Here is a 24663-nt window from a genome sequence, read left to right as displayed (position 1 = left end):
CTCTTTTGGTAAAATGGAAAACCTTAACTTTAGTCCTGATCAGCTAAAGGGAATCTTATCACTTTTCGCAAGTGGAAAACTTCAACGGGTTTTTGAAGAGGCTTCCAGCTCCATGGGGTTGCACTCCAACGTTCTTCTTACTTCACATGGCATTGCTCGCAATAATCCAAAGGAAGATGTCGAAGATCAAGGTAGTGAGGATAAAACTGGGATGGCGAATGTCTCCGGAGAAGCTTCCCTGGAACTGGGCAAAAGGCAATCGGACGGGGAACAAATTTTTTTGGAGTCGAAGGAAAAAGCCCAAAAGTACACAGCACGAGAATTACTGGAGAAAGCAAAGGGGACGAAAGCTACTTCAGCTCAGCAAACCTTTAGGGTGAGTAAATTGTTCCCTTGAACTTTTTATAAAGCCGTTCTCCATGTACATATTGAAAAAAGAACTGTGAATTCCCCTTGAATTTGCAACAGAACAATTGTTGCATAATTAATAAGAGCGGGAAAATTCTCGCCTATTTTAATTGCATAATAATTAGGGACGTCACTTCGTAGTCTTCTCGTGAAGAAATCAGTAAAGAAATGTTCCACCTCAAACCCAAAAATGACTTTATTTTCCTTTTCTTGGTCGTGCAGTTTGTTTTACGCCGAGCAGCCAACAACAGTGGGCTGTGGGAAAATCCCCCAACCATGGCAAAAATTGGAGGCAAAAAGATGGAGCGCTTTCTGAACCAGGCAAGTGACTTGCTGATTTATTCATGCTACCAGGGTAACCCTGTAAGTGCAACGTACGCGAAATCGCGAATATTAGGTGGCCTTTGTACAAAACTTCATAACTATGACTTCCTTCAGGCCCGCGGAGCCTTTTCACAGGCTACTAATTTTACCATTTTGTTTTACGTAATGGGCAGTGATCGGGGGATTATGACACTGTGTAGGGGTAAAATACCGCTATGTTTTTGTGTTACACCAATACAAATCCCGGCCTGATGTTTTTTTTCTTCCGGTTACTCAAACACTTCCGCAGTTATGTGGGCAATCTCGAGAAATCAGAAATAGGCTCGCCGAAAGTCTTCGTTACAGGAAAAACCAGCTAAATAACACCAAATGTTGGGCACGGGCATCAAAGGTACTATACTTTATTTGTTTCAGCAAGCATTTTAACGTTTATCTGCTGATTTACGAACTAAGCCTCTGACCTCAATCCCTTGATCTTTTACAGTTGACTTTACATATGGTAAGCTTTTAGAGCTTTATATAAGACTTAACATAATAAGCTGATCGAAAGTCGTTCACAAAGTAAACAAAAAAAAAATGATTTGAAGAATTTAGCGTAATGATAACTTTCCATTCCAAGCCAAACACAAAACAGCAGTCACAAGTGCCATTCAAGTTAAACCTTTAGAGCAACACTATATAGTAAACTGAAGAGAAAAGAAAAATACCTGAATAATTAGTAGGATGTTGTTGATTGCAGCTGTATTCGATTACGCAAAGGAAAACGGTAATTTATTTAACTTATAGCAGTCAACAGAAAAATCAACTTACGAGAGATACGAGTTTCAAAAAATTATCATGAAACTAGAATTTGATACTTCCTTTGCTGTTCATATTGTGACGGGTACGCTATTCCTTCAAGTTACGATTGTCCCAGAACCAAAAATTCGCGGATCTTGTGCTTTATAGGGGGCCTCGATCGATGGTAACGGTCGATATGTCGGTCGACTGACGGTCGATATCTCGGTCGATGTATCCACCGAGTATCGGTCGATTGTCGGTCGAGTAGCGGGCGAGTGTCGATCGAGCATCGGCCGCTATATAGGCAATGTATCGACCGATCATTGGATCACTTTCGGTCGAGAGATCGACCGACAGTCGGTCGCGATAGCATCGCCAGTGTGTCGGCAATATATCGGTGACCCGTCGGTCAAGTATTGGTCGATGCATCGGCCGATACTCGGTCGACACGAAAAAGGAACGAGGATTTTGCTTTGTTCTAAACCGGTTAAACCGGGACACTACAGTGTAATACGCTGGCATATTTTTGCGCGTTCTCTTGGCCTAATATGGTAAAATGATACAAAAGTGGAAGAATAAAATGAGATAACGACAGGCTATCGACCCACTATCGGTCGTTATTATATTGGCCATCAACTGATATGAAGACCAATATAGCGGTGCGCTATGTACACGAATGTCGATCGAGATAAGGACGAAGTGTCGAAAAAACATATTGATAGAATATTGACCGATATGTCGGCAGATACTATCGGCCGGTAAGCGGTGAAATATCAATGAAGTATCGGTGATGTGTCGGTGAAGTGTCGGTGTATTGCTATCTATATCGGCCGACAGCCCCCTCGGTCGATACGACGACCGCCATAGCGGTACAACATCAACCGAGTCATCCCCAATTATCGACCAAGTAGCGACCGAGATATCGACCGTCAGTCGACCGTGAGTCGACCGACATATCGACTGTTACCATCGATCGAGGCCCCCTATAAGACACAAGATCCAAATTCGCTCGTGTACGCGAATCCTCCGTTGGTTTCTACGTCATGTAATACAACACGATCTATCAAAATTGATTTATATTTGTTTCCGGGTCCTGGGTAAATATTTATAATGTAATCGAACCCCGAAAAACTCCACCTGAAGAAGACTTTTAATCGAATGATTTTTCTTAATGTTTTATAAAGCTAAAGAAGTATCAGTCCATTCCCACAAAGCGTGTTACCAAGTCACCACAAAAGTCAAAGAGTTACTCAACAACAGAAGTGGTAGAGAAGGCACTTCATGAACAGATTATTTCAGATGAAGAGGATGAAGGCTTTCAATTCTCTGCAGGGTAATATGACATCCTTTGCATTTCAGATTTGATATTTTGACCATAAGCTGTTTAGTATCAGTGATAAAAAACAATTTATTATAAGTAAAGCTGGAATCCATTCAGCACATTAATGCTTGTTAATTTGTTATAACTTCAGTATATAAATGGGAATAGATTTGAATACTTTGTTTTTTTATATAGTTCCATATAAGTATTACCCATGAGTTAATGCAACAAACAAAAGGTCGAGTCCATTTTACTTACAAGTTTATCATTTGACTTCCACCTCTTTTATCAATGACTAGACAAGAACTCTTTGCGATGGAAGGAGCTAAACGCCTGGCAAGAGTGACATTTGTGAGACAGTCCTCAAAAAATGGTATGGGTAAATTCTGTTTCATAATACATGTACATGTAATTATTTTGTTATTTTGATTCTTCTTTCTTTCTTTTTTGATTTTTATTTATTGGCAATTGGGTTCCTGTTGCAGTTAAAATTATGGCTATCCCACCTGGATCCAAGTGGCCATTTCACAAGGGCATTCTTTGTGATTAGTAAACAAGGAAATTAATGTTAAATGAAGTTGTGATGATCTGAAAAGAAACAGCTGAGATTACAAATGTTAAGTTGTTGGTAGTATATATTAATAACTGTGCGACCTTGATATTGGTAACTTATATACATTGCCATTCATACCAGCTCTTGTGTTTCAGATGAATATGCCCTTGCTGTAATGCAGAGCAACTACATCAACAGCACCAGGATGGTAAAACTAAAGGGTCCTAACAAGCAGGGATTTCTCCATGAAATTCAGGTACGTACCCTTTTCAGCTTCGCGAAACGTGCACAGTTGACTCTGGGAATAATACATATTGAGGGACAGAATGATAAACTTTAATTAGTGTAAGTTTTGAAGAAATGGATATTATTAATTGATATTTCTTGTCAATGTTTACAGAATGGGGCAAAGTTCTACTGGCATATGAACCAATTAGTTCCTCCTGTGGCTAGCAAGCTGAAGGAAAAATCAAAGGACTCCCCAATGCCACCTACAAAGAGAGTAAAACAGTCTACAGTAAATGGACCTCCCAAAAAGAAATTGAAGGTATATAGTAAGCTTACCTACATGTAAGTGGAAGATCTATAAGCAGATCTTTGCTGACGTAAATTGGTTAAATTTTGCCTCATTAGCGTACAACTTTGTTCCTAGAAGGCATCATGCTACATATCAGTGGACTAATAATCAGCAAAAGTTTTATCTCTTTGCGGACAAAACTGCAAGATTTCTGGGTGGCAAAAGGGCTAATGCACCCATACATTCTTTGTAAATTTTGAGTTTTCAAACCTTAGTCACGGAAAAAGTAATGATTGAACATATCGAGCTCCAATTTATAGCGAAAGTTATAATTATTTGTGTCTAATTATTTCAAAATTCAGAACTAGTATATCTGTAGCTCTATAATAGAAACTGCATAGCTCTATTAGAAACTGTCATTGTCTGAAATTTATATTGGCAGTGGGGGTGAATTTAGTTCCCATCTAGACTGGCATCACAGATATTCTGCAGTAAAAAAGTTACCAACTATATAGCTAGAATAAAATAATCTATTATGACCTTTTCCTTCTAAAAATACTTAATGTCATGAAAGCACTAAAAAGCGTGGCTAGAGAAAACGTAAAGAGGATCCAGATCAACTTTACTTTTTTTTTTCTTGTTTGGCCATAATATTATAAAAATTTTATTAACTGAGGTTAATTAGTTGGTCTGTATGTGATAATCTTGAAATTGCATGCTCATGAGTGTAAGACCTCACTGTTTTCCATCCATATTGCATACTCACACCCTGAGTCAAGATTCTCCCATGCAGACTTCACTACGCTCTGTTAATAAGAGCTTAAATTAAAGGTAAATGTACTCCATATTTTCTTAGATTTTAGTTTGGCCTAAGTGCATACTGATTGTTTAAAATTTAGGTTTGTTCTTGATCAATTGCAATTTACATTCCATCTTTTTTTTTTTTCAGGTCAGCAAGCAAGTAAAAAAGAGAGTTGAAGGTAACCAAAGCAAAAAACTTTGTTAAAATCAGAATTATTAAAGGATTTCTAGTGTATCCAATTGCATGCAAGTTTGCGCAGGAAAGGAAGAAAAAATATTTCTCACTTTTTAAACAGCCAAAGCAACTGAAAATTTGTTCACATGTTATTTTTATTTCTGATGTTTTCAATTAGCCTATATATCAAATGCTTTTTCAGAATCATCTTTTATTGTTGATGCTACTACTTCTGAGAACTCAAGTCATGATCAGCTAGATGACTCTGGCATTGGCAATGAACTTGAGGTGGCTGCTGACTCTGGACCCTTACCTACTAAAGTGCGAGACAACTTGCCACCTTGCCCCATCAAGGTAAGAAGTATATTATTAAAGTGTATTAAAGTATAAAAGTATATCATAGATAAATATAACTATATCAGTGACCATGCGGATAACTTACCAACCTGGCCACACACACTACCCCCCCCCCCCCCCCCCCAATTGGGCCTTTTAGAAGCAATGAAAATTAACATAATTAACAATGCAACAGTACAGCCATTTGTAAAGTTTGCTTCAGTGATAATGAAGAAAAATTAAAGAATACTGTAGACAATTCCATTTTATTAAGCAAGATCTAACGCATGTACTGTACTGTTGACTTGCAGGCACATGATAAGAAAAACCTATATGTGGGCCGCTGGGTGGCTGTGGCGTATGACATCGGTTTTTTTGTGGGAAAAGTGACAACTATTGAAAATGAAGAACGGGTAACAATAAACTTCTTGATGAAATATAAGGACAGTTTTAAGTGGCCGAAGAGGAAGGACACTGCCACTGTGAATGCCAAGTATATTTATTACTCTTGCCCACGCATTCAACAAGTGGGTAACATTTTTATTATATATAATGAAGATAATACGTGCAAACTCTATATGAAAATTACAAAAACAAGTACATGTGATTGAATTTTTCATTTTATATTTTATTTCTTGCTATGAGTAATTTTCACTAAGTGTTGAAAGTATTATTAATTTGTCAATTACTTTCGTTTCTTTTTGCTACACTTAATGATTGACCTTAATTAAAAACTTGCATAAATCTTCTTATGCAAGTTTTCACATTTTTCACGTCAGCTACGTATACGTACAGTAGTCAGAGTGTTGCTAATTATTTGAGTTTTGATTGGACCAATTGACTGTTTTGTGTTCCTTGTGATTGACCAGAGGCAGAATAATTACTTCGGTTACACTGAACTGAAAATTGCTCCAGCGTTTAGGTATACAACCAACATATGATTATATGACTAACTATTATATTTCAGTGAGATTCTTTCCACTGAAATTTTAAAGTACCATTATACTTTTACAATTATTTTCACCGCAGGTGTAAATTAAAATTGTGCCGTCAGTGAGACCATTATTACTAAATACGGTCATGGTTATGGAGATTTTATACTAATTACACTGTAGTCATCACTTGCATGCTGGAAAAGTGACACATGTGAACAGATGTACAGGATGTAACTTATAGAATAGTGTTTAATAGGTTGTCCTTGGCTGATACAATTCTATAGTCATCATCCGTGTTGCGTTATATATATACATCTAAATTAAAATTGTGCTATCAGTGAGACCATTATTACTAAATACGGTCATGGTTATGGAGATTTTATACTAATTATACTGTAGTCATCACTTGCATGCTGGAAAAGTGACACATGTGAACAGGTGTACAGGATGTAACTTATAGAATAGTGTTTAATAGGTTGCCCTTGGCTGATACAATTCTAGTCATCATCGGTGTGTTACATTATATATATACATCTAAATTTGAAGGTTAGTAACTTTAAGTTTCCATTTACTTTATATATAGAGATATAAATTAAATTTGTATAAGAATTGTACTATTCATTGAATTCATTGTATAAGGATTGTACTGTTCATCAAATTGCATTACGTATGCAAATATATGGTAATAATTATATTGCTTGTGAAATTTATTCCCATCTACTCATTGTGCACAGTTGCGCATGAGATCATATAACACAAAATGCAAACTAAAAATTAACACTGTACATGTACATGTTATGTCTATCAAAAAGTGTAATATTGCATGTGAACTCTAAATGTAATGCCACCATGCAGGTGAAATTATGTTTGTTAAGTAGCATGGGAAATATATAATAGTTATATTGCCTTTATTTGATTAAAAAATGTGTGAAACCTCTTGTGAAATGCTGGTGGCATAGTGGTGAAGGAGGGTGAAAATGTGTAGTTTCAATGTGTAAACAGCTTTAAAATGCAGGTGAAATAAGTGTAAAACAGCATGTGAACTTGTCTGCTTCAAATCGAATTTGCAAGAAACTTCATGTGAAATGAAGGTGAAAATGCATGTGAATTGAAGGGGTGAAAATTCAAGTGAAAATGCATGTGAAATTCCATCAAGATTGACTTAGAATAAACATGTGAAACTCCATGTGAAATGCTGGTGAAAATGTGTGTGAAAGGGTTGACATCGTTTCACACAGTTTTCACACACATTTCACTATGCAAAATTTCACACACATGTGAAAAATGCATGTGAAATACATGTGAAAAACAAGTGAAAAGTGTGTGAAAACAGGGTGGTTTTCACACATTTTTTCACAGGGTATTTCACATACATTCCACTGGTAGTGTCATTACCTTTAGATAAAGGAATATCCTTCCTCAAAAAAAAAAAAAACTATCAATGGTTTATTATTGACGTTAATACGATGCGCTTTATGTCAGTTTCGAAAAGTGAGCGTCATCTTGTCGGCTTTCGCGGCAATGTTGCAATTTGCTTCTAATCCATGCGTTTGTGTATTTACTTACCTAAGAGGCCGAAAATAATATTTTTGAGTGTACTTTACTAGTATGAAGAAACGGACGTTTTTACTCGGAAATCCCGACACATGAAAATCGAAAATATGCAAATCATTCGCATTGAACCTTTACAATTGCGGCAGGCCATGCCGTCACAGCATCGGAACATCGTTTGTAGCTTTGCTGACGATAAAGGAAATTATTACGCTTGAATACTGCACAAACGCTATTTGACGCACGTTATACAAAAGAAGAAAAAGTATTTGGGGACAACAAACGAAAGCATTACGCATGCAAATTGCAAACGAAATTACTCGAAGCGTGACAACACTGACAACCCTTCATTCGCTTTTTTCGATCAATTTGTTTGAAAAATTTCGAGTTCTGCACGGATACTTTCATAGCAGATTTACTGAGCAATAAACAATAAGTTCTAGGTAAAAAAGTCGAAGTTTGACTTCAAAGTTCTTCGTATTGACGTACACCTTGATCTCGAGTGACAGTAGCTCAAGCCGTGAGCGATGCATCGATGAGATCGCGAGAGTTGGCTGTGTTTTCCGTGAAAATCTCTTGGGTAAAATATTGCGACATGATAACTAACAATGAAACACAAACAAAGAGAAAACAAAAGCAATTAATAGCACGAAGACGCTGTCATTGAAGAACGCGTGATTCCCTAGGTTTTGTCTCGGCTTCGTCTCGTGCTTTGTTCGTTCCTCTCGAGGTGGACGCAAGGGCAAAACACGTGCACTGCTTTTGTGTCCACCTCATGAAACCTGCGGCCGATGTACATATGGATTCAGGCGGTACTGTATACGACATTTCTTGAATGTCGTTTCGTTTTCAGTTTATACTCGTGCCATATTTGACTGCGTGGTGTGTAAGCCTACGATCTTTTAGCAGTGATAATTTCCAGCATCGCTGGCTCCCCAAAATAGATAGAAATAGTATGAAGTACGAAGATATACAGCCAGGAAAAAAATAGTTCAGGCTCCAGAAGTGATTCATCGTTTTTTTGCTACAGCTCTGTTTCGTATATTGTCAGGAGCTGACTACAACACTGATAACGCAACTTCAATGAATGACCGTAAAGTATATAAAGTGATAAAAAACTGGTGATTTAAAGCAAGCAGCTGCTAGCTAGGAAATAAAATAGAATTCCATGTGCTGTGAGAGAGGGTCCCCAATAGGGTTCTTTAATCCCGCCATCCCGGACAAAATTTTCCCTCAATCTCGTAATCCCGACCGCTGTTTGAGCCCAATCCCGATCCCGGTCAGGTCATAATTTTTGTCAAGCCCCTTACCTCGACGAAAAAAGGCATTTTTAGTTGAATGTAAATTCCCACTGCAAATCTGAGCACTGATCTCTGAACTGGTCTTCGGTCACGCGAGAAATTAGCTGTAAGATTATTTCTTCTATTTTTTCCACCATAACGACGACATCGTTTATTTAAAGACTTTTTCAAAGTTCCCCGCGAATCACGTCAGTCAATAAGTCAGTTAGCAATTTCTTTTTAGAGCTTGCTCTTTTTTCTTTTTTTTCTTTCTCTTAATTGAATGGTGCGGGCTGTCTTTCTCATCACATTGATCCTTGGAATACGTTTCAGTCAAGCATATTGGCCATCAAAGTCTGAAGAGCATTGGTACTCATGACCACAACATAGGACTGCAACAGATATTTGAAAAGGTGTCACGCCAAACACTACTCCCGCTGGTTGCTTAATTAATGTACCTTAGACTTCTGGATTAAGTGCTTTCCTAAGTACGCAGAGTACGTTTCTGAGAGATTTTTCTTTTCGATCAAGATGTGGTGAGATCTCTCTGTTGACCTTTTGATTTTGATCATGAGGGAAACTACTCAAATTTACCGAATAGAGGTTTTCTCATCATTCGGAGCCATTTGAATTAGTTCCTTTCTGCCGTTGTGCACGCTAGCACATTTGTTTAGATCTGATCAGCTCAAGTTAACTGCAAGGTTTCAGGGAGCACAAAGAAATTTTATCTGTAAAGACATCGGACCTGTAAATTTATTTTCTCGTCCAGGACAGTGACAACTAGATTTTCATTGTACATTTTCGAGACTGGACTTCCCGGATCTCGGAACATTTGCCGCATCCCGCTTCTTAAAATCATCAAATCCCGCGTCCCGTCCTTAATTCTAATCCCGAATATTGTCGCTCTTTTCCGCTAAACTCCCAAATCCCGACCTTTAAAAATGCCAAATCCAGGATCCCAAAAAACCTATTGGGGACCCTCGTGAGAGAGTTAACGTGCCATGATACAAACGGTTACGTTATGTTATACAAGAGGGTTTGGTATGTATCTATTTATATGAGGGCATGGATTTATGAAATCATTCGAACTGGTGATTTAAACCAAGCGTTTGCTGGGCGATAAATTACTAATGTTCGTGGCGTGATACAATTCACGTCCCATGATATAAACGGTTACTTTAAGTTTTCGCGAGGTTTTGAGTACATATCTATTTCTATGGGGGTTTGTACTTAACATGTCATTATTAAAATAAATTTTCTCTGCATTACAGTGATATGGAAGGTGGTGTTGATGATTTTGAAGAGGTTGAACGAGGCCCAATTGAGCACCCTTAACTGAATTCAGTGGGGTTTTTGTAAATATACGTTTTGTTAACGGTAAGGTTGTACATTTTAATACGTAAGAGTTCAAATCAGTTCATAGGGGAACAGCTTTTTACAGCTCCCTCAGTAACCCGGTTATTGCGCTCATTTGTTTGGGGGGGGGGGGAGGGGGGTGGTTGGGGGTCTCGGTGGGGATGTTGTTGTTTCCATGCATGCATATCACAGCTGGTGGTTGCCTTCTCAAGACACTGTTCTCCAACTGTGGTATAATTTATCATGTGGCCAATAATTGGAATGATGTCTTGGCATTTTCATTGTGATAGCTAATGTATCTCTTCTCTCTTCTTTTCAGCCGACAACACCACCAGACAAGCTGTTTAAGGACAAGCATGTGGAATTTTCCTTGTCTGCATAGGAACTATCCAGGAAGTTGACCAAGTTTTTGTGCTTGGAGAGGGACAAGCCTTTTTTGAAAGTGATTGTGACCTTGTAAAAGCATTGGTTGATTTGATTTCTGCGTAGTATGTTTTTGATGTAATATACCCCCAGTGTATCTCAGGCGTTCTTCACTTTTTGCAAGAGATTGTATTGCTGCAAAGTGACAGTGAATACAAAGGAACCAAGTTTGCCACCTTTATGGCAGAGTTTAAAAAGGGGAGCTTTAAGTAAATTAATATCTAGTAAGTTCAACTTAAATGCTGTTAATAATGAGAGTAAAAGAAGCTACATGCATTTTGTACTATTACCATTTTGAGAAGTTAAGTTCACATATACTGGAAAACATGCAATCTTTCAAAATCTTTAACACATTTTTGTATTTTCATTGTTTCTCTCCAAAAGAGATACTTTTGAGTTGTTTACTTTTTTACTTTTTAGTTTTACAGATTGAAGTAGGTTTTGAACTCCACATGTTAAGGGAAAACATGCAACATGTAGCTCTTTCAGCTGGTTTTTTTTAATATTCAATTTTTGGCAGTTTTGTATGTTAGCATGCATGATATTCTACTTTGAGGGAACTGATTTTAAAGACCCATGTGCACCCAGAATGCATGGGTGTCGAATCTTGATTTAGCACATAGGGAAAATCTACGAAGTGCTTCCTAGTATGAGAGTGGCATAAGATATTATAGTATTTTTTCTAAGTGTATAGAGAGTGGCATAAAATATTATAGTATTTTTTCTCCCAGTATAAGTGTATAGAGAGTGGCATAAAATATTATAGTGTAAGTGTATAAACTATACACAACTGTTTCGAAGCAAAAGAAGTGTGTAAAGCATGCAGTTGGGTGAACATGCATGGGTGCAAGGCAAGCTGTAATTAATGGTGTAAAATGGTGTAATTACAATGGAGATACTGCATGACCTTTTTTTTAAGAAAATGATGTAAGAATGGTTGAATGAATTTTCTTTCTTTTCCCGAAGACGTTAACTTAGGAACAAGTCAAAATTTTGTGAAGTTATACAGGATGGGTAATTGAAAATTTTGTATATAAGTTGTTTTTAAAGGGGCAATAAACCATTTGTGGACAACTACTGATGTTTTGTGCAAATAATTTTGTAAATGTTATAGTTTGGGGTGAATGGTAAGGTGTGTTCTGAGAACACAACTAAAGGTGTGCTTTGTTACACATCAAGAAGTGTGACAAAACACATCTTTCTGCAGAACACACCTGAAAGTGTGTGAAATTTAGGGCAAGAGCGAAACACAACTAAAGGTGTGTCTTGGGAACACACCAAGGTGTGTTTAGATAGCTCACCAGGCGTGTTCGGGTAACACATAAAAGGTGTGTATTTATACACAACTCTATGTGTGTTGTTTTGAAGACAGAAAAAGGTGTGTTGCAGTAACACACCTTATTTAAGAGTGTGAGTATTCGTTCTGTAGTTAACTGAATATGTTGAATTTGTTTCGAAGTGTATATGTAGATGTGTGACCATATTTTTGGGACAAACAGGCATGGATAATCACAAGTTTTCACAAAATGGACTACAGTCAAACATCGCTGCGGTCTGCCATTAAGCGTGTGGTGAATATACATGTATTAAGGGGGCAGTGTCATCGATTTTTAGTATGAATGTGAAGCCGCAAAAGACCCATTTGTCGATGGAAACTTAAAAATAACGGTCCAGTGTTGTTAAAATGGCTATTCTAGCTCACAAAAGTAGTTTGTGATATCCCCATTTTATAGTAACACAATAACCCAGAAATATCGCAAAAAAATATCAGCTTAACACAGTAATCAACAAAAACTTCGGCGGAAGCCTGAACATTTTTTCCCCTCAGGCCTCAGCGATAAAAAGCCATTTGATGCATCACATCACTGATATCGAGATATCAGGATAAATTATATCAAGCCCTTTTACCAGTGATTTATGACTACATGTACATGTATATATTGCTCTTAGTTAGCTATTCCTGGTATTGAAGGGGCAGTGTAATCAATGTGAACACCAAAAAGACACATTTGTATCGATGAAAATTTAGAAATAATGGTCCAGTAAAATGGCTATTCTACATGTAGCACACAGAACCCAAGTGTGTGTCATTACAGATGGCCAAGATGGAAATGGAGTCCAACTTGACCTGAATTTTTCAAGTTTCTGTCTTTGTGTCTTAGATAGAATTGGCTTGTTTTTCAATTTGTGTATGAACAAGGGACTTCAACATTACGTGTAGTTTTGCAAAAATTTGTGTCAAAACCTCTATTGATGACCACACTTCATCAATTGAAGCTCTAAAGTACTTTATTGACAAAGTATATGTATACTTTAAAGCAAGGCAGTATGGATATTTTCTGGAACTACATATCATAAGATGCAAGTACATATGTAACCAGTAAATGTATTATGTACAGAGGGGTGCATTGGGGTTTTGCAGTATTACTGTTTCTGACTATTTCCAACGTACAAGTATTTTGGAAATGCCAATCTACAAATTGTAGTATTGCGGTTTCATCCAATCCTGTGTTACAGAATGTGATATTCTTTTTAGTTTTCAGGGCTGTGCTCTAGCAGTGCTCAGATGTCCCAGGCGACTAACATTAATTTGTCCTTGGATTGGACAATGTAATGAATGCCAGATGTATTCGTTGCCATGGTAACCGCACTATATGACGTTGGCCTTGGGACCATGTTTTGAGCAAAAGTTCCATTCTCAAAAAGTAAAAGTAAACGAGTCTGGTTCTCGGGTGGATGTGAACCAATTCAAATGAAATTCATACAGATGGTAGAACTACTCTCCCAGTTTATAAAATTCGCCGTTACAATAATTTGGGTTTTATAAACAAGAAGAAAATGCTCGTCCTACTATGTTCCCTGTCAGCCATTTAGACAAGCAGGAAAAACAAGCACAACCATATTCGTAATTTCTCCGAAAGTACTCTTTCCACATAAACGAAATTAGCAGCGGAGATTACACAGATATTAACGTTTGAAAATATCATAAAATCAATTTGGGGAAAACTATATTCTGGCCATCGGTGCTGAAGAGACCTGGGACAAATTGCAGAAAAATTGCAAAATTGGTAATTTTGAGAGCTCTAGTATTTGGCTTAAACAGGCTTTAGAGAGAGAAAATCAGCTTCAAAAGTATCTTTTATCATCTTGTCTACTACCTACATTTAGTAAATAAGGTTTAGGCCAACAAATTTGATGAAATATAAATTGATACTAAACCTACCTTGAAGGTTTTGGGAATTTCTTCAGGATGCTTTCGTCGCGTGGTTCTCTCCAGTGTCTCTCCTTCGCACGCTCCGTTTTTTTTTTACCAAATCTAGCGCAGACTAACAGTTACTCCCATCGAATATTCAGTTGCCGTGTTTCAGACCAGAGATGATGATACAAGTAGCCCGCATACACTTGACAAAGGATAGTTGACAAGGTCCAAAACATGGTCGTAATACTTGCGATTTCTGCTGTCGAGCACCTAAATTCATTGATATTATCCAACCAGGAAGTAACGTAAATGTGTCGAGATCAATGTACAAAGCAAATGCATGCCTTTGAACAATCCAAAGTAACGTCTATGGCTAAAATCAAGTCAGATATTGCGATAGTCGACAAGCAAAGAATGGTGAACAAACTGAACGGATAGGCTGGAAGTCCGAGAAGCACGACTACTGACCGGATGTAACACAATGAAATGGGATGTAACACCGGATGTGAGTGTAATGATATCCTCTTGTAATGGGGTTGTTTCATAATGGCAATGGTGAAGAAAGCCAAAACAAAAAAACAAACAAACAAAAAAAAGAAAACAGAATAACCGAATGAAAACAAAAGCAAAGGAAATGAAGCTGAACTGAAGCTTGGGTGAAAATTGAACGCATGATCATGATAGCCGCACCCCCCCCCCCCCCCCCCAAAAAAAAAAAATTATTGCTTTTTAGACTGTGAAAATCGATTACAAATTCAGTTATGATAAACTATTCGTGACAAGAGAATGAAAAATTCGCGCGTGAAATGTTACATTTATTTACCTGCACGGCAAGGAATAAGATCCATTTCGTCGCTGATTTCATCACGGTTTATCACCGGCCAAGTCCGTAGGCTTGCACTTTCCTGGAAATATCCCTTTGACATTCAGAGTTTTATATTGTTTCCACTGTACTCACAAACGCCCCTTTTGGGATTTGAAAGAGAACAACTTTCCATTGTCCCGACTACGATATTTTCCTTTGCACGACGATATGAAAATATCCCTTACAGTGTTTTTGATCGGCACAAATTTACTTCCGGTTACCCCTCCCCCAACCAAAAAAACAACAGCAATAAATAAATAAAGAAAGAAATAAACAAACAGAAAGAATGCCAAATTTGGGCAGGTATTAGGTACTGAATGTGAAAATTTATTGGCTTGGAGAGGACTTATTTATTTCTGGAGGAGAGGTCAGGGTCAAAAATTCCAACTTTGTAACTTCTAATGTGTACGCTAATGCCCCAGATCAGCGACGTACCTTACATGCAGGCCATCCTCAACATCCAATAAGCAATGAATTAAAAAAAAAAACAAACAAACAAATCCAGGAAACATGGGCGGCTTATGTGGTTGCGTAAAATGATTAGTGAAGCGCTTTTATTTTGTCCTGTTTATTCACCACTGTAAAACAGTCATAAAAGCGGATCAAAAGTCGTCCTTTTATCCCTCTATCAATGATATATTGTACCACAAATATCTAAAGAAGAGATAATACCATTGTGACAATGTCGCTTTATCTGAAGCTACAAAAACAAACAAACAAAAAGCGCGTATGTCGCATTTAAAAGTACATCCGGTCAGCAGTTTTGCTACTCGCATTTCCGGTCTACATACGTTTGGTCGTAAACAACAACGATTTCTTCGCTTCTCAACCATGCACCACGCAATGTACGGCTCAATTTAGCCAAAGACTTTATTCAGAATCGTCGCAGACATGCATTTGCTTAGCTGTGATCTTGATGCATCTATTTAACTTCCTTGATGGATTGTATTGATGAATTATTTCGATACTCCACACACGACTGTGTTTGACCTGTTCGACCGTTCTTTATTCGGGTTAAGGCATCATCATCTTTCGTCTAAAAGTAGATGTTCGGCGAGGCTAGCCAGTTAGATTTGTCCTTCCTGCTAGAGTCTGTGCAAGATTTGGTCAAGAAAATGGAGCGAGCGAGCTGAGGAGAGACCCATACTATACGACAATAGCTTCCTGAAGAAATTCCCAAAAGTTGCAAGGTAGGCTTTTTTTTAAATTTATATTTCATCAAATTCGTAGGCCAAAACCTAATCAATCATATGTAGATAACAGATAAGATGAATGAAAAAACCTCTGAAGCTGATATTCTCTATCTAAAGCCTGTTTGAGCCAAATACTGGAGACCTCAACATTTCCAATTTTGCAATTTTTTGCAACTTGCCTTGGATGTCTTCAACACCCATGGCCAGAATATAATTTTCCCCAAATAGATTTTATAATATTTATAAACTTCAATATCTATGTAAGCTCTGCTTCTAATTTGGTTTATATGGAAAGAGTACTTTCGGAGAAACAACGAATATGGTTGTGCTTGTTTTTCCTGCTTGTCAAAATGGCTGACAGGCAACATAGTAACACAAACATTGTCTTCTTGATTGTAGAACCCAAAATACTCTAACGGCAAATTTTATAAACTGGGAGAGTGCCTCTACCATCTGTATGAATTTCATTTGAATTAGTTCACATGCACTCGAGAACCAGACTCGTTTATTTTTACTATTTGAGAGTGAATTTTTTGGTCAAAACATAGACCTCAGGCCGACGTGATCAAGTGCGGTTTCCATGGCAACGACGCACCTGCTGATCCAAATATGGCTGTTTTTGTTCATCCCTCCAGGTAACCTACCTCCACACAAAAAATGAAGGGGGGTTAAAAATTTTCATTTCCAACTTTACTTCACTTTCCTGGAGAATTGCTCTTAAAGCCTATTTCCGAAATAACTCGTTGACCCAGGAGTATATCAGAGTGGAAACAATGGAAGGGTAAGTGCATGTACATGTAAAAAAAGCTTTGGGTTTTAGAAAAATTTAATTTTCTCTGAATGACCATTCAGTTTATATATTATTAAAGTGAGCATCTTGATAAAACCCAATTTGAGTCACTTCTATTAGTAACTTAAAACAACGGCACAGTGCAGTTGAACCTCTGTAATAGCGAGGTTTCCGTACGGAAAAGTTCCCCTGTGCTTGTTAACATCATCGAATATTTAACTTTTGCAAATGAATAGTCATGATCATACCTCCCACATACCATGTACATGTACACACACACTCACACAGACTGGCAGACAGACATAAGACATAATATCCTTTATTTATAAAAAAAATGGGATTAAAGTACGTGTGTATGAGTACGCTTGTGTGGTCCTGATTATTGTAACTAAATTGAATCATATGTGACTAAATTAATTTTGTAATGAACTATTTTGATACTATAATGAAACTAATTAATTTAAAATCAGCAAGCAATTAAAAATGTAGACAGAAATGTAAGGTATGTTGCACATACAGTATGTACCGTGCAGTCATACATGTATAAAATTTTCTTGGGTGTCCTGGGCAACCAAGACCATGTGCAGTAGGGTAACAGGTTTGGTGACTTGTTTTTTTCAGCTAACGAGGAGAGAGCATTTCTCCTCTACTATTCACTTCCACTGCAGTTTGAAAGAGTGGATGAACAGTGCCTTTCGCATCTTGCCTTCCTTGTTGAAGGAGTTTACCGCCTTTTGAAAGACAGCATTTCTTAAACCAACCTACAAAAGGCTGGTGTCTTTCTGAAGCTTTATTGTGCACAAGCACCATATCTTTATGGTGAGTATAATCACTTCTTGGGATAACTGTTTTTGTTGTTCATTGGTGATGTACATGCAACCTGCAGCATATTTATCAATTCCTTGATATTGGTTTCAGAGTTTGAATTAATTTTTGTAACAATGCAGGGTTGGAAACTAAATTTTGAGAGCACTGGCCATCTGTGCGATTGACTTAAATAATGCACTTGCCTTGATAAAGGATTTGCACTCACCTGACAGGACTCATACTCGCATGGGCGGGTGGGCAAGTGCTAATTTCCAACCCTGCAATGTTGATGTTCAGTTGGTTATATTTCTGTCCGATTTCATTGACATACACTTTTACATTGTACCAGATAATGAAAAAAATCTACTATATTTGGCTGTAAGTGTATCGGAATCAACAGTCAAGTCCCATTACATGTAATGGAAACCTTCTTACCATGGATAGGCATCCCTTAGACAGAGACCGTAGTAAAAAAGTGAAGACTTCAAATCCTATCCGAAATTTAACAGGGCATTTTTGGTAGAGTGTCTTGTATTTCACACTACTGAGATGCCATGTTTTTTTTTGTATTGACAACAGGTGAAAGATTCCAGACATTCAACATTCACCAGATCCTTCATCTCAAAGAAACTGTGAAAAACTTAGGACCTCTATGGTCAAATTCAGCAAAATAAAAGGATATTCATCTGCACATAGTTGGCTTTATTGTGCTGGTAAAAGTGCCAGGGAAACTTCTGCAATAGGAAGACCAAACATCGGAGAATGGAAACATATTTGGGGTAAAACAGATGTAGTGTGCCTTCCATGTACAGTTCAAAGCAGTAGTTAAAAGCAAATCTATTATGATATTGGGGAGGGGGGGCTACACGTGCTTTTGGCTTGCTAAAACGTGTACTGTACATTGCCATTCATTTTGAACAACAGTCTGAAAGAATTAGTATTTGAATAATCTACATTAGCTAATGGTTCATTTGTTGTCCTTTGAATAAGAATGTCAAAGATCATTGTAATCGTTAAAAGGGAAGGGATGTTGAAGTAAAGGAATGCTGTCTATGCCATGCAGAAAAAAGATTATACAATGCCTAATGAAATTAAATGATTGCGACTTCTTTACAATGCAACCCCTCTCCAGATTGTCAAATCAATATGTGTGCACCAGCATCTTCCACAACTGGCAGAGTCGTTGCCTGAAGGCTCAGATGCCAAGGCGTTTTGCAATACTCTCTTGTCAAAGTCCTATCACTGCAGGTAAGTCCATTAAAGCAAATGCACATGTAGCTGACAGCAAGTCATTGTATGTACTTTGATACAAATTCATCTAGGTACATATAATAAGCTAAAGTTGTACTCTGGTCACACTGCTGGAGCTACATGCACATCATGAAGCAACTGGAAGTATTATTACTTCACCCTGCATGAGATGCTAGTCCACTGAAGGGTCCCCCCACCCAGCATTGAGTTAGGTTTCCTAACACAATGCGGACCCGGACTTAACCACCAACCTTCTGCTTAAAAGTCAGACACTACATGTAACTACTAGACTACCAAAACAGGGTGACGAATCATAAGTGAAGTGAGTGATTCCACAACTGTTTTTACCATGCTATGACCTACACCTGTACATATAAATAAATGTGGGCAATTTTACAGAAATTTTTATTTTTGCATCAAGTGCAACAGTTAACACACATCAAACTGCACAACACTCCTTGTACAACTTTAGGCTGCCTACATTTATTGTTTATATATGCCTTTACTCTTTTATTTCGTACAAGGACTGTAGGGGAACAGATAACAGTAGGCACCTTTGTTGTGGGATCACTGGAGCGTGTCTGGCAAGCTTCAACTACATTGACAGTGGAGGAGAGAGAAGTTGTTGGGGCAGTTTCCAAAATGTGGCTATTCAGTCGAGCTGTTATAAATAATGTGGAGTTCCAGAGTGAATTGTATAAAAGAACAACTTCAAGGAACAATTTCACTGCCATTATTGAAATTTTTGGGAAGAGTCACTATGGTTCAATTGTGAAATTTGTAAAATACGAAGCAAAGTGTACCAGGCTGTCATGTCAAAATGGCAAGTGCTCCTGTAGCTTGCCATTTCACTACATTGCTTTAGTTAAGAAAATGGCAAAGCATCCACCCCAGCTTCCATTTTACCAGGGGATGCAAGTAATCAGGCACATCAGACGGGTTACCATTGCAGACAACATTATTGTTGTGCCTATTTCCTCTATAAAACAGAAATGTATGTGGATTGAGACCGATGCTACCAGCACCAATGTGCTTCATTTTCCCAATTCGTTTGAGAAAGACTAATGTATACAGAACGTGGACTTAACCCCTGGATATATCAAGTGCATGCACTGATTGGCTCAGAGCTGACACATCGAAGCTATAAATGTATGTTAAATTTCAGATACTAGTCGGTGAAAATGTGTCTCTTAGGAGTGAATTTTTTTTATAATCCAGGGGATTGGTACATGTATATAAAGGCCCATTTAAATGGTTTTGATTTTTGCCCAACATTCATGTACAAATTTGTTCAACTGTATTTTGTTTGTATTACAAATGTCCAGTGTTTTATAACAGATTGGTAACATCATCTACAACATTGATAAAGTCGAGTGCTTGTTGAATTGGCGTCAAATCAAAAGTCCTGGATTGTGCTGAAGCCATTTGAACACTGATCTAACTTTTTTTTTATACCTTTGTCGAGCATAAGTTCAACATTTGAATAAGGAGTGTCATAATAAAAGTCAAAACTGTTTCATAGAGAACAACCTTCTACTGGACGTTCATGGTGTCATACAGTTGACTTATATGCAAGTTAGCCATGGGATTCTATAACGAATGATAATTATTGCCAAATTAAATGAAAAGAAAGTTTGAAGTTTCAATAGATTGAAGGTTGTATGACTGAAAGATTGTAGTTGGTTTCGACAGGGCTGAATAACGTCTGCGCATGTGCGGCATGTCATGGCGCGCGAAGACTGGGAATAACAACAAGTCGTATTAAAATGGCGGCGTTTTCAAAATTTTTGCGAGTAGCCTCCAGTTTTTCGACAAAAAGTAGAGTTTGCCTGAAAACAGTAGCTTAAAACTTTAAAACCACCACCCTCGTTAACATCGCATCATCTGTTGTTTTGTGCAAAGGGGTTTAAAGTTTGTGCAAGCAGTGAAAACTTTGGACGAAGACGAAAATTTTATCGCGAAAATGTTATGTTTCCCTTTAATGATGTGGGCTACGTCCTCTTTACTGCTCCTAAGAGCAACTGCTCAGCCTGAAGAGCGGATTTGTTGGTTTCTTAAGAAAACAAGAGCTGGAGAGGAATGCCACGGCCCCCTACGTAAGTTTGACGAGGCCATTGCACGTTTTGTCGGAGGCAACGTAAACTGCTGGGCTTGTTCTCGGCACCTGATGAGAGCAGGAGTCCTGGGGGAGAGCCAAGATGGACGGCAGCGTTTTTGAGTAGTCCGTCCTGTGTAGCCCTCCGCTTCGTAATAAATGGCTCACTCTTAGAAAATGAAGATCTCGTCACAAAAATAAGCTTCATCATCAAACACGCCGCCCAAAAACACAAGGATGTTGCTGATAAAAGGTTATTTTGGGAAATGTTGAAAATGGAGATCCGGATATTTGCAATTCGTTTTGCGAAAAAGAAAGCCAACGCTGAAAGAAGTACGGAATTGAACCTCCTCCAAAAGCTAGAGAAAATCAACTCACGTATCGACGAAACCCCAGAAAATAGCTCCCTTGTAAACAAGGCTAGAAAACTCAAGATCGAATTAGATGAAATTGCTGTGCAAAAAACTAAAGGGTCTATTATCCGGAGTAGGGCTAGATGGTATGAATTAGGAGAAAAATGCAACAAATACTTTTTTAACTTAGAAAAAAGAAGTTATGTAAAGAAACATATAACAAAGCTGAAGACACCTGACGGTAGCACTGTAGAGGATCCAAAAACTATATTAACCGCCATGAAAAATTTTTACAATCAGCTTTACACCTCTCAAAACCAGCTTTCAGCTGAACGCTTTTCAACTTTTTTTCGATTGTGAATCCTTACCAAAACTCGACAGCACAAAGCAAGACCTTTGCGAAGGTCTGATAACCGCAGAGGAATGCCTTGCCGCGTTGAAAACGTTTCAACCTAACAAGACTCCTGGCACAGATGGGTTAACAGCAGAATTTTACCTTCGTTTCTGGCCCGATGTTTCTGGTCCTTTGATAGACTGCTTCAATCACAGTACCTCACTAGGAGAACTTTCTATCTCTCAGAGTCAAGGAATCATCTCCCTGATCCCAAAAAAAAAATAAAGATCCTCTTCTGTTAAAAAATTGGCGCCCTATTTCTCTTCTAAAGACAGACTACAAATTAGCAACCAAATGTATTGCGAAACGTTTAGAGAAAGTACTTCCGTACTTGATAAACGGTGATCAAACTGGGTACATCAAAGGTAGATTTATTGGTGAAAATATTCGCTTAATTTCGGATATAATTGAACAATATGAAAACAAGGACGGAATGATACTTTTCCTTGACTTTGAAAAGGCCTTTGCTTCTTTAGAATGGGACTTTCTCTTTAAAGTGCTTAACACTATGAATTTCGGTCCAAGTTTCCTCAACTGGATCAAAACGTTTTACACCAACATTTCTAGCTGTGTTGTAAATAATGGCTACTCGTCGGAATTTTTTTCTCTCCAAAGGGGTGTTAGACAGGGTTGTCCTCTTTCAGGCTTACTCTTTGTTCTAGCTGTGGAGCCACTCGCCCACCAAATAAGAATCGATGAATCAATCAAAGGACTTGAAAACGGAAATAAGATCACTAAACTCAGTATGTACGCTGACGACACCACCGCTTTCATTCGCGACGATTCATCCGCGGTGTCCCTACTAACTCTTTTCGATCAGTTCGGTGACCTTTCCGGCTTGAAAATCAATAAGTCTAAAACCGAGGGTCTTTGGCTTGGTCCTTTGAAAAGCCGATTAGGCAAAGAAGAACCTTTTGGCATTTCATGGCCGAAGCAATACGTCATTGCGCTTGGAATCGCTTTTCCTTATCATGTTCAGGTTGGGAATAAAATCAATTTCGACGAGAGGCTTGCCAAACTCAAAAAAGTTCTAAATACTTGGTCAAGTAGACATTTAACGATCTTAGGCAGAATTGCCATCGTCAAAAACTTAGCTCTCGCCAAACTTGTTTATAGTTGTTCCGTATTAAATGTTCCCAAAGAATTTGTAAAAGAAGTCAACAGCAATATCTTCTCTTTTATTTGGAAATTTAAGCCAGATAAAGTCAAAAGAAAAACTCTGACCGGCCCAATAAGCCACGGCGGTCTTAATATGCTCAATTTTGCTGACGTTGTTAAATCGCTCAACACTTCGTGGGTTAATCGTTACTGTCTAGCAAATGACCGCCATTGGTGTGCCCTCCTTGATTCGCTTTTAGGTAAGGTCGGTGGAACTCTCTTATTTCAATGTAACTACGATCTTAAATTACTCGACCTCAAAAATCTCTCTGTTTTTCATAAAGACGTTTTAGCTGTATGGCAAGAGCTCAATTCCAAAGACCCACGTAACGCAAATGAATACAAACAAGAAATCATTTGGAACAATCGGCTTATAAAGATAAACGGAAAATCGTTTTATTATAGATCATGGGCTAATAAAGGCATTTTGAAAATAAGCGACCTAAACATCCATGGCCAGTTCCTTTCGTTCGAAAACTTCAAATGCAAATATAGTATTCGCTCTACTTTTCTTGATTATGCTGGTGTTCTTGCGGCAATCCCTGAAATTTGGAAAAGCGAAATCGTAGGTAATCTCACTAACGGAGATAACGAACCAGTTCCATCCCTTGACATCTCCTCTACAAAAAAACCCGTCTGATGCTTGCAGAAAGATCCTTTTCTCCCCCCATCGTTGAAATCAATCTTAGAAAACAAGGGTTGAATGTAAAGGCAGTATACGAGCTTCCTTTTAAAGTCACAGTCGAAAACAAACTGAGGAGCTTCCAATTTAAACTAATTCATAACATCATACCCACTAATCACTCTCTTTACAAAATGAATGTAAAGGCTTCTCCAGAATGTGAACGCTGCCTCTTTCCGAATGAAACGCTTATTCACATGCTTTGCGAATGCCCCGACGTTGAAATCTTTTGGAAAGACATAATGATGTGGTGGAATGCTAAGCGCTCTGACAACATTAGTCCTAGGAATACTGAAATCCTGTACGGTTACAAACCTGAAACGACCACCTTCTACGCGTTAAACCATTACCTTCTTATTGCTAAATATCATGTTTTTCTTGCAAGAAACCAGTCTGAGACTCCAAATTTAAAGGTCTTTCTTGCCTTACTAGACAGCAAGATCAAATGTGAAAGACAAATAGCCATTAGAAATTCGAATTACGAAAAATATAGAGCTAAGTGGACCACTCTCAGCAACTACGATGCGTGAAGCACTTTAAGTATGAAAGTTGAGTAAGGGGAATCTTTTATTATCTCTTGTATGTGTGGGTGGGGTGCGTGTGTGTATGTGTTGTGTTAGCATCGTATGCAGGATGACGTAGCATGTGTATTTATTTCATAATTAGTTAAAAAGAATACAAGCAATGTAAGTACAATTTCTGTAAGTAGGTCAAGCAATGTAATGTAATGTAGTAATAGTAGCGTAACTCAAATAGTCATGTAACGTAGTATTGTTTGTATGTGTCGTTGCTATGATTAAAAAAAAAAAAAAAAAGAAAAAAAAAAAATTGATGAGAGCAACTTGAGAAGCAAATGAACACTGTTCGTGCCCACTTTCCCAACACTGCAATGAGCTTTCTCGCAGAAATATGCCAAGGAGATTTTACGATATATCTGATCGGATAGGGGCATATGTCCCTAATTACCGGCCCGGAACCCGTTGGTGCAATAAGTGCGCCACAATCGCAGACACTGTGTTCTCGGACGAGCAAGACTATATTCCTCCTGCAAAAGTATGTAATGTTTCCTCTTGTTTATAATTTATTTCAATTCAAAAAATACATGGAATGTTTATG

General features: G+C 37.9%; 2 protein-coding genes across 2 annotated transcripts in view; one reads left to right on the top strand and one right to left on the bottom strand.

Moving 5' to 3' along the window:
• The window catches only part of LOC146482488 (mitochondrial inner membrane protease subunit 1-like), a 348467-nt gene that overhangs the window by 206868 nt on the left and 116936 nt on the right, over positions 1–24663 (bottom strand). The gene's annotated exons all lie outside the window — the stretch shown is intronic.
• Positions 18606–20367, top strand: LOC146482505 (uncharacterized). The gene is made up of 3 exons (XM_085106936.1): positions 18606–18620; positions 18747–18862; positions 19390–20367. The coding sequence occupies exons 1-3, from the start codon at positions 18606–18608 to the stop codon at positions 19928–19930; spliced, it is 672 nt and encodes a 223-aa protein (XP_084963062.1). The 3' UTR covers positions 19931–20367.

The sequence above is a fragment of the Pavona decussata genome, unplaced genomic scaffold (genome assembly GCF_977016875.1).
Source record: "Pavona decussata unplaced genomic scaffold, jaPavDecu1.1 SCAFFOLD_45, whole genome shotgun sequence".
Taxonomy (NCBI): Eukaryota; Metazoa; Cnidaria; class Anthozoa; order Scleractinia; family Agariciidae; genus Pavona; species Pavona decussata.
This window is presented reverse-complemented; position numbering and strand designations above follow the sequence as displayed.

Excerpts from the sequence above, each read along its gene's own strand:
- LOC146482505 (XM_085106936.1), top strand. Across the intron at positions 18,863-19,389 it reads TCAAAGTCCTATCACTGCAG|GACTGTAGGGGAACAGATAA; the intron begins GTAAGTCCATTA and ends ATTTCGTACAAG.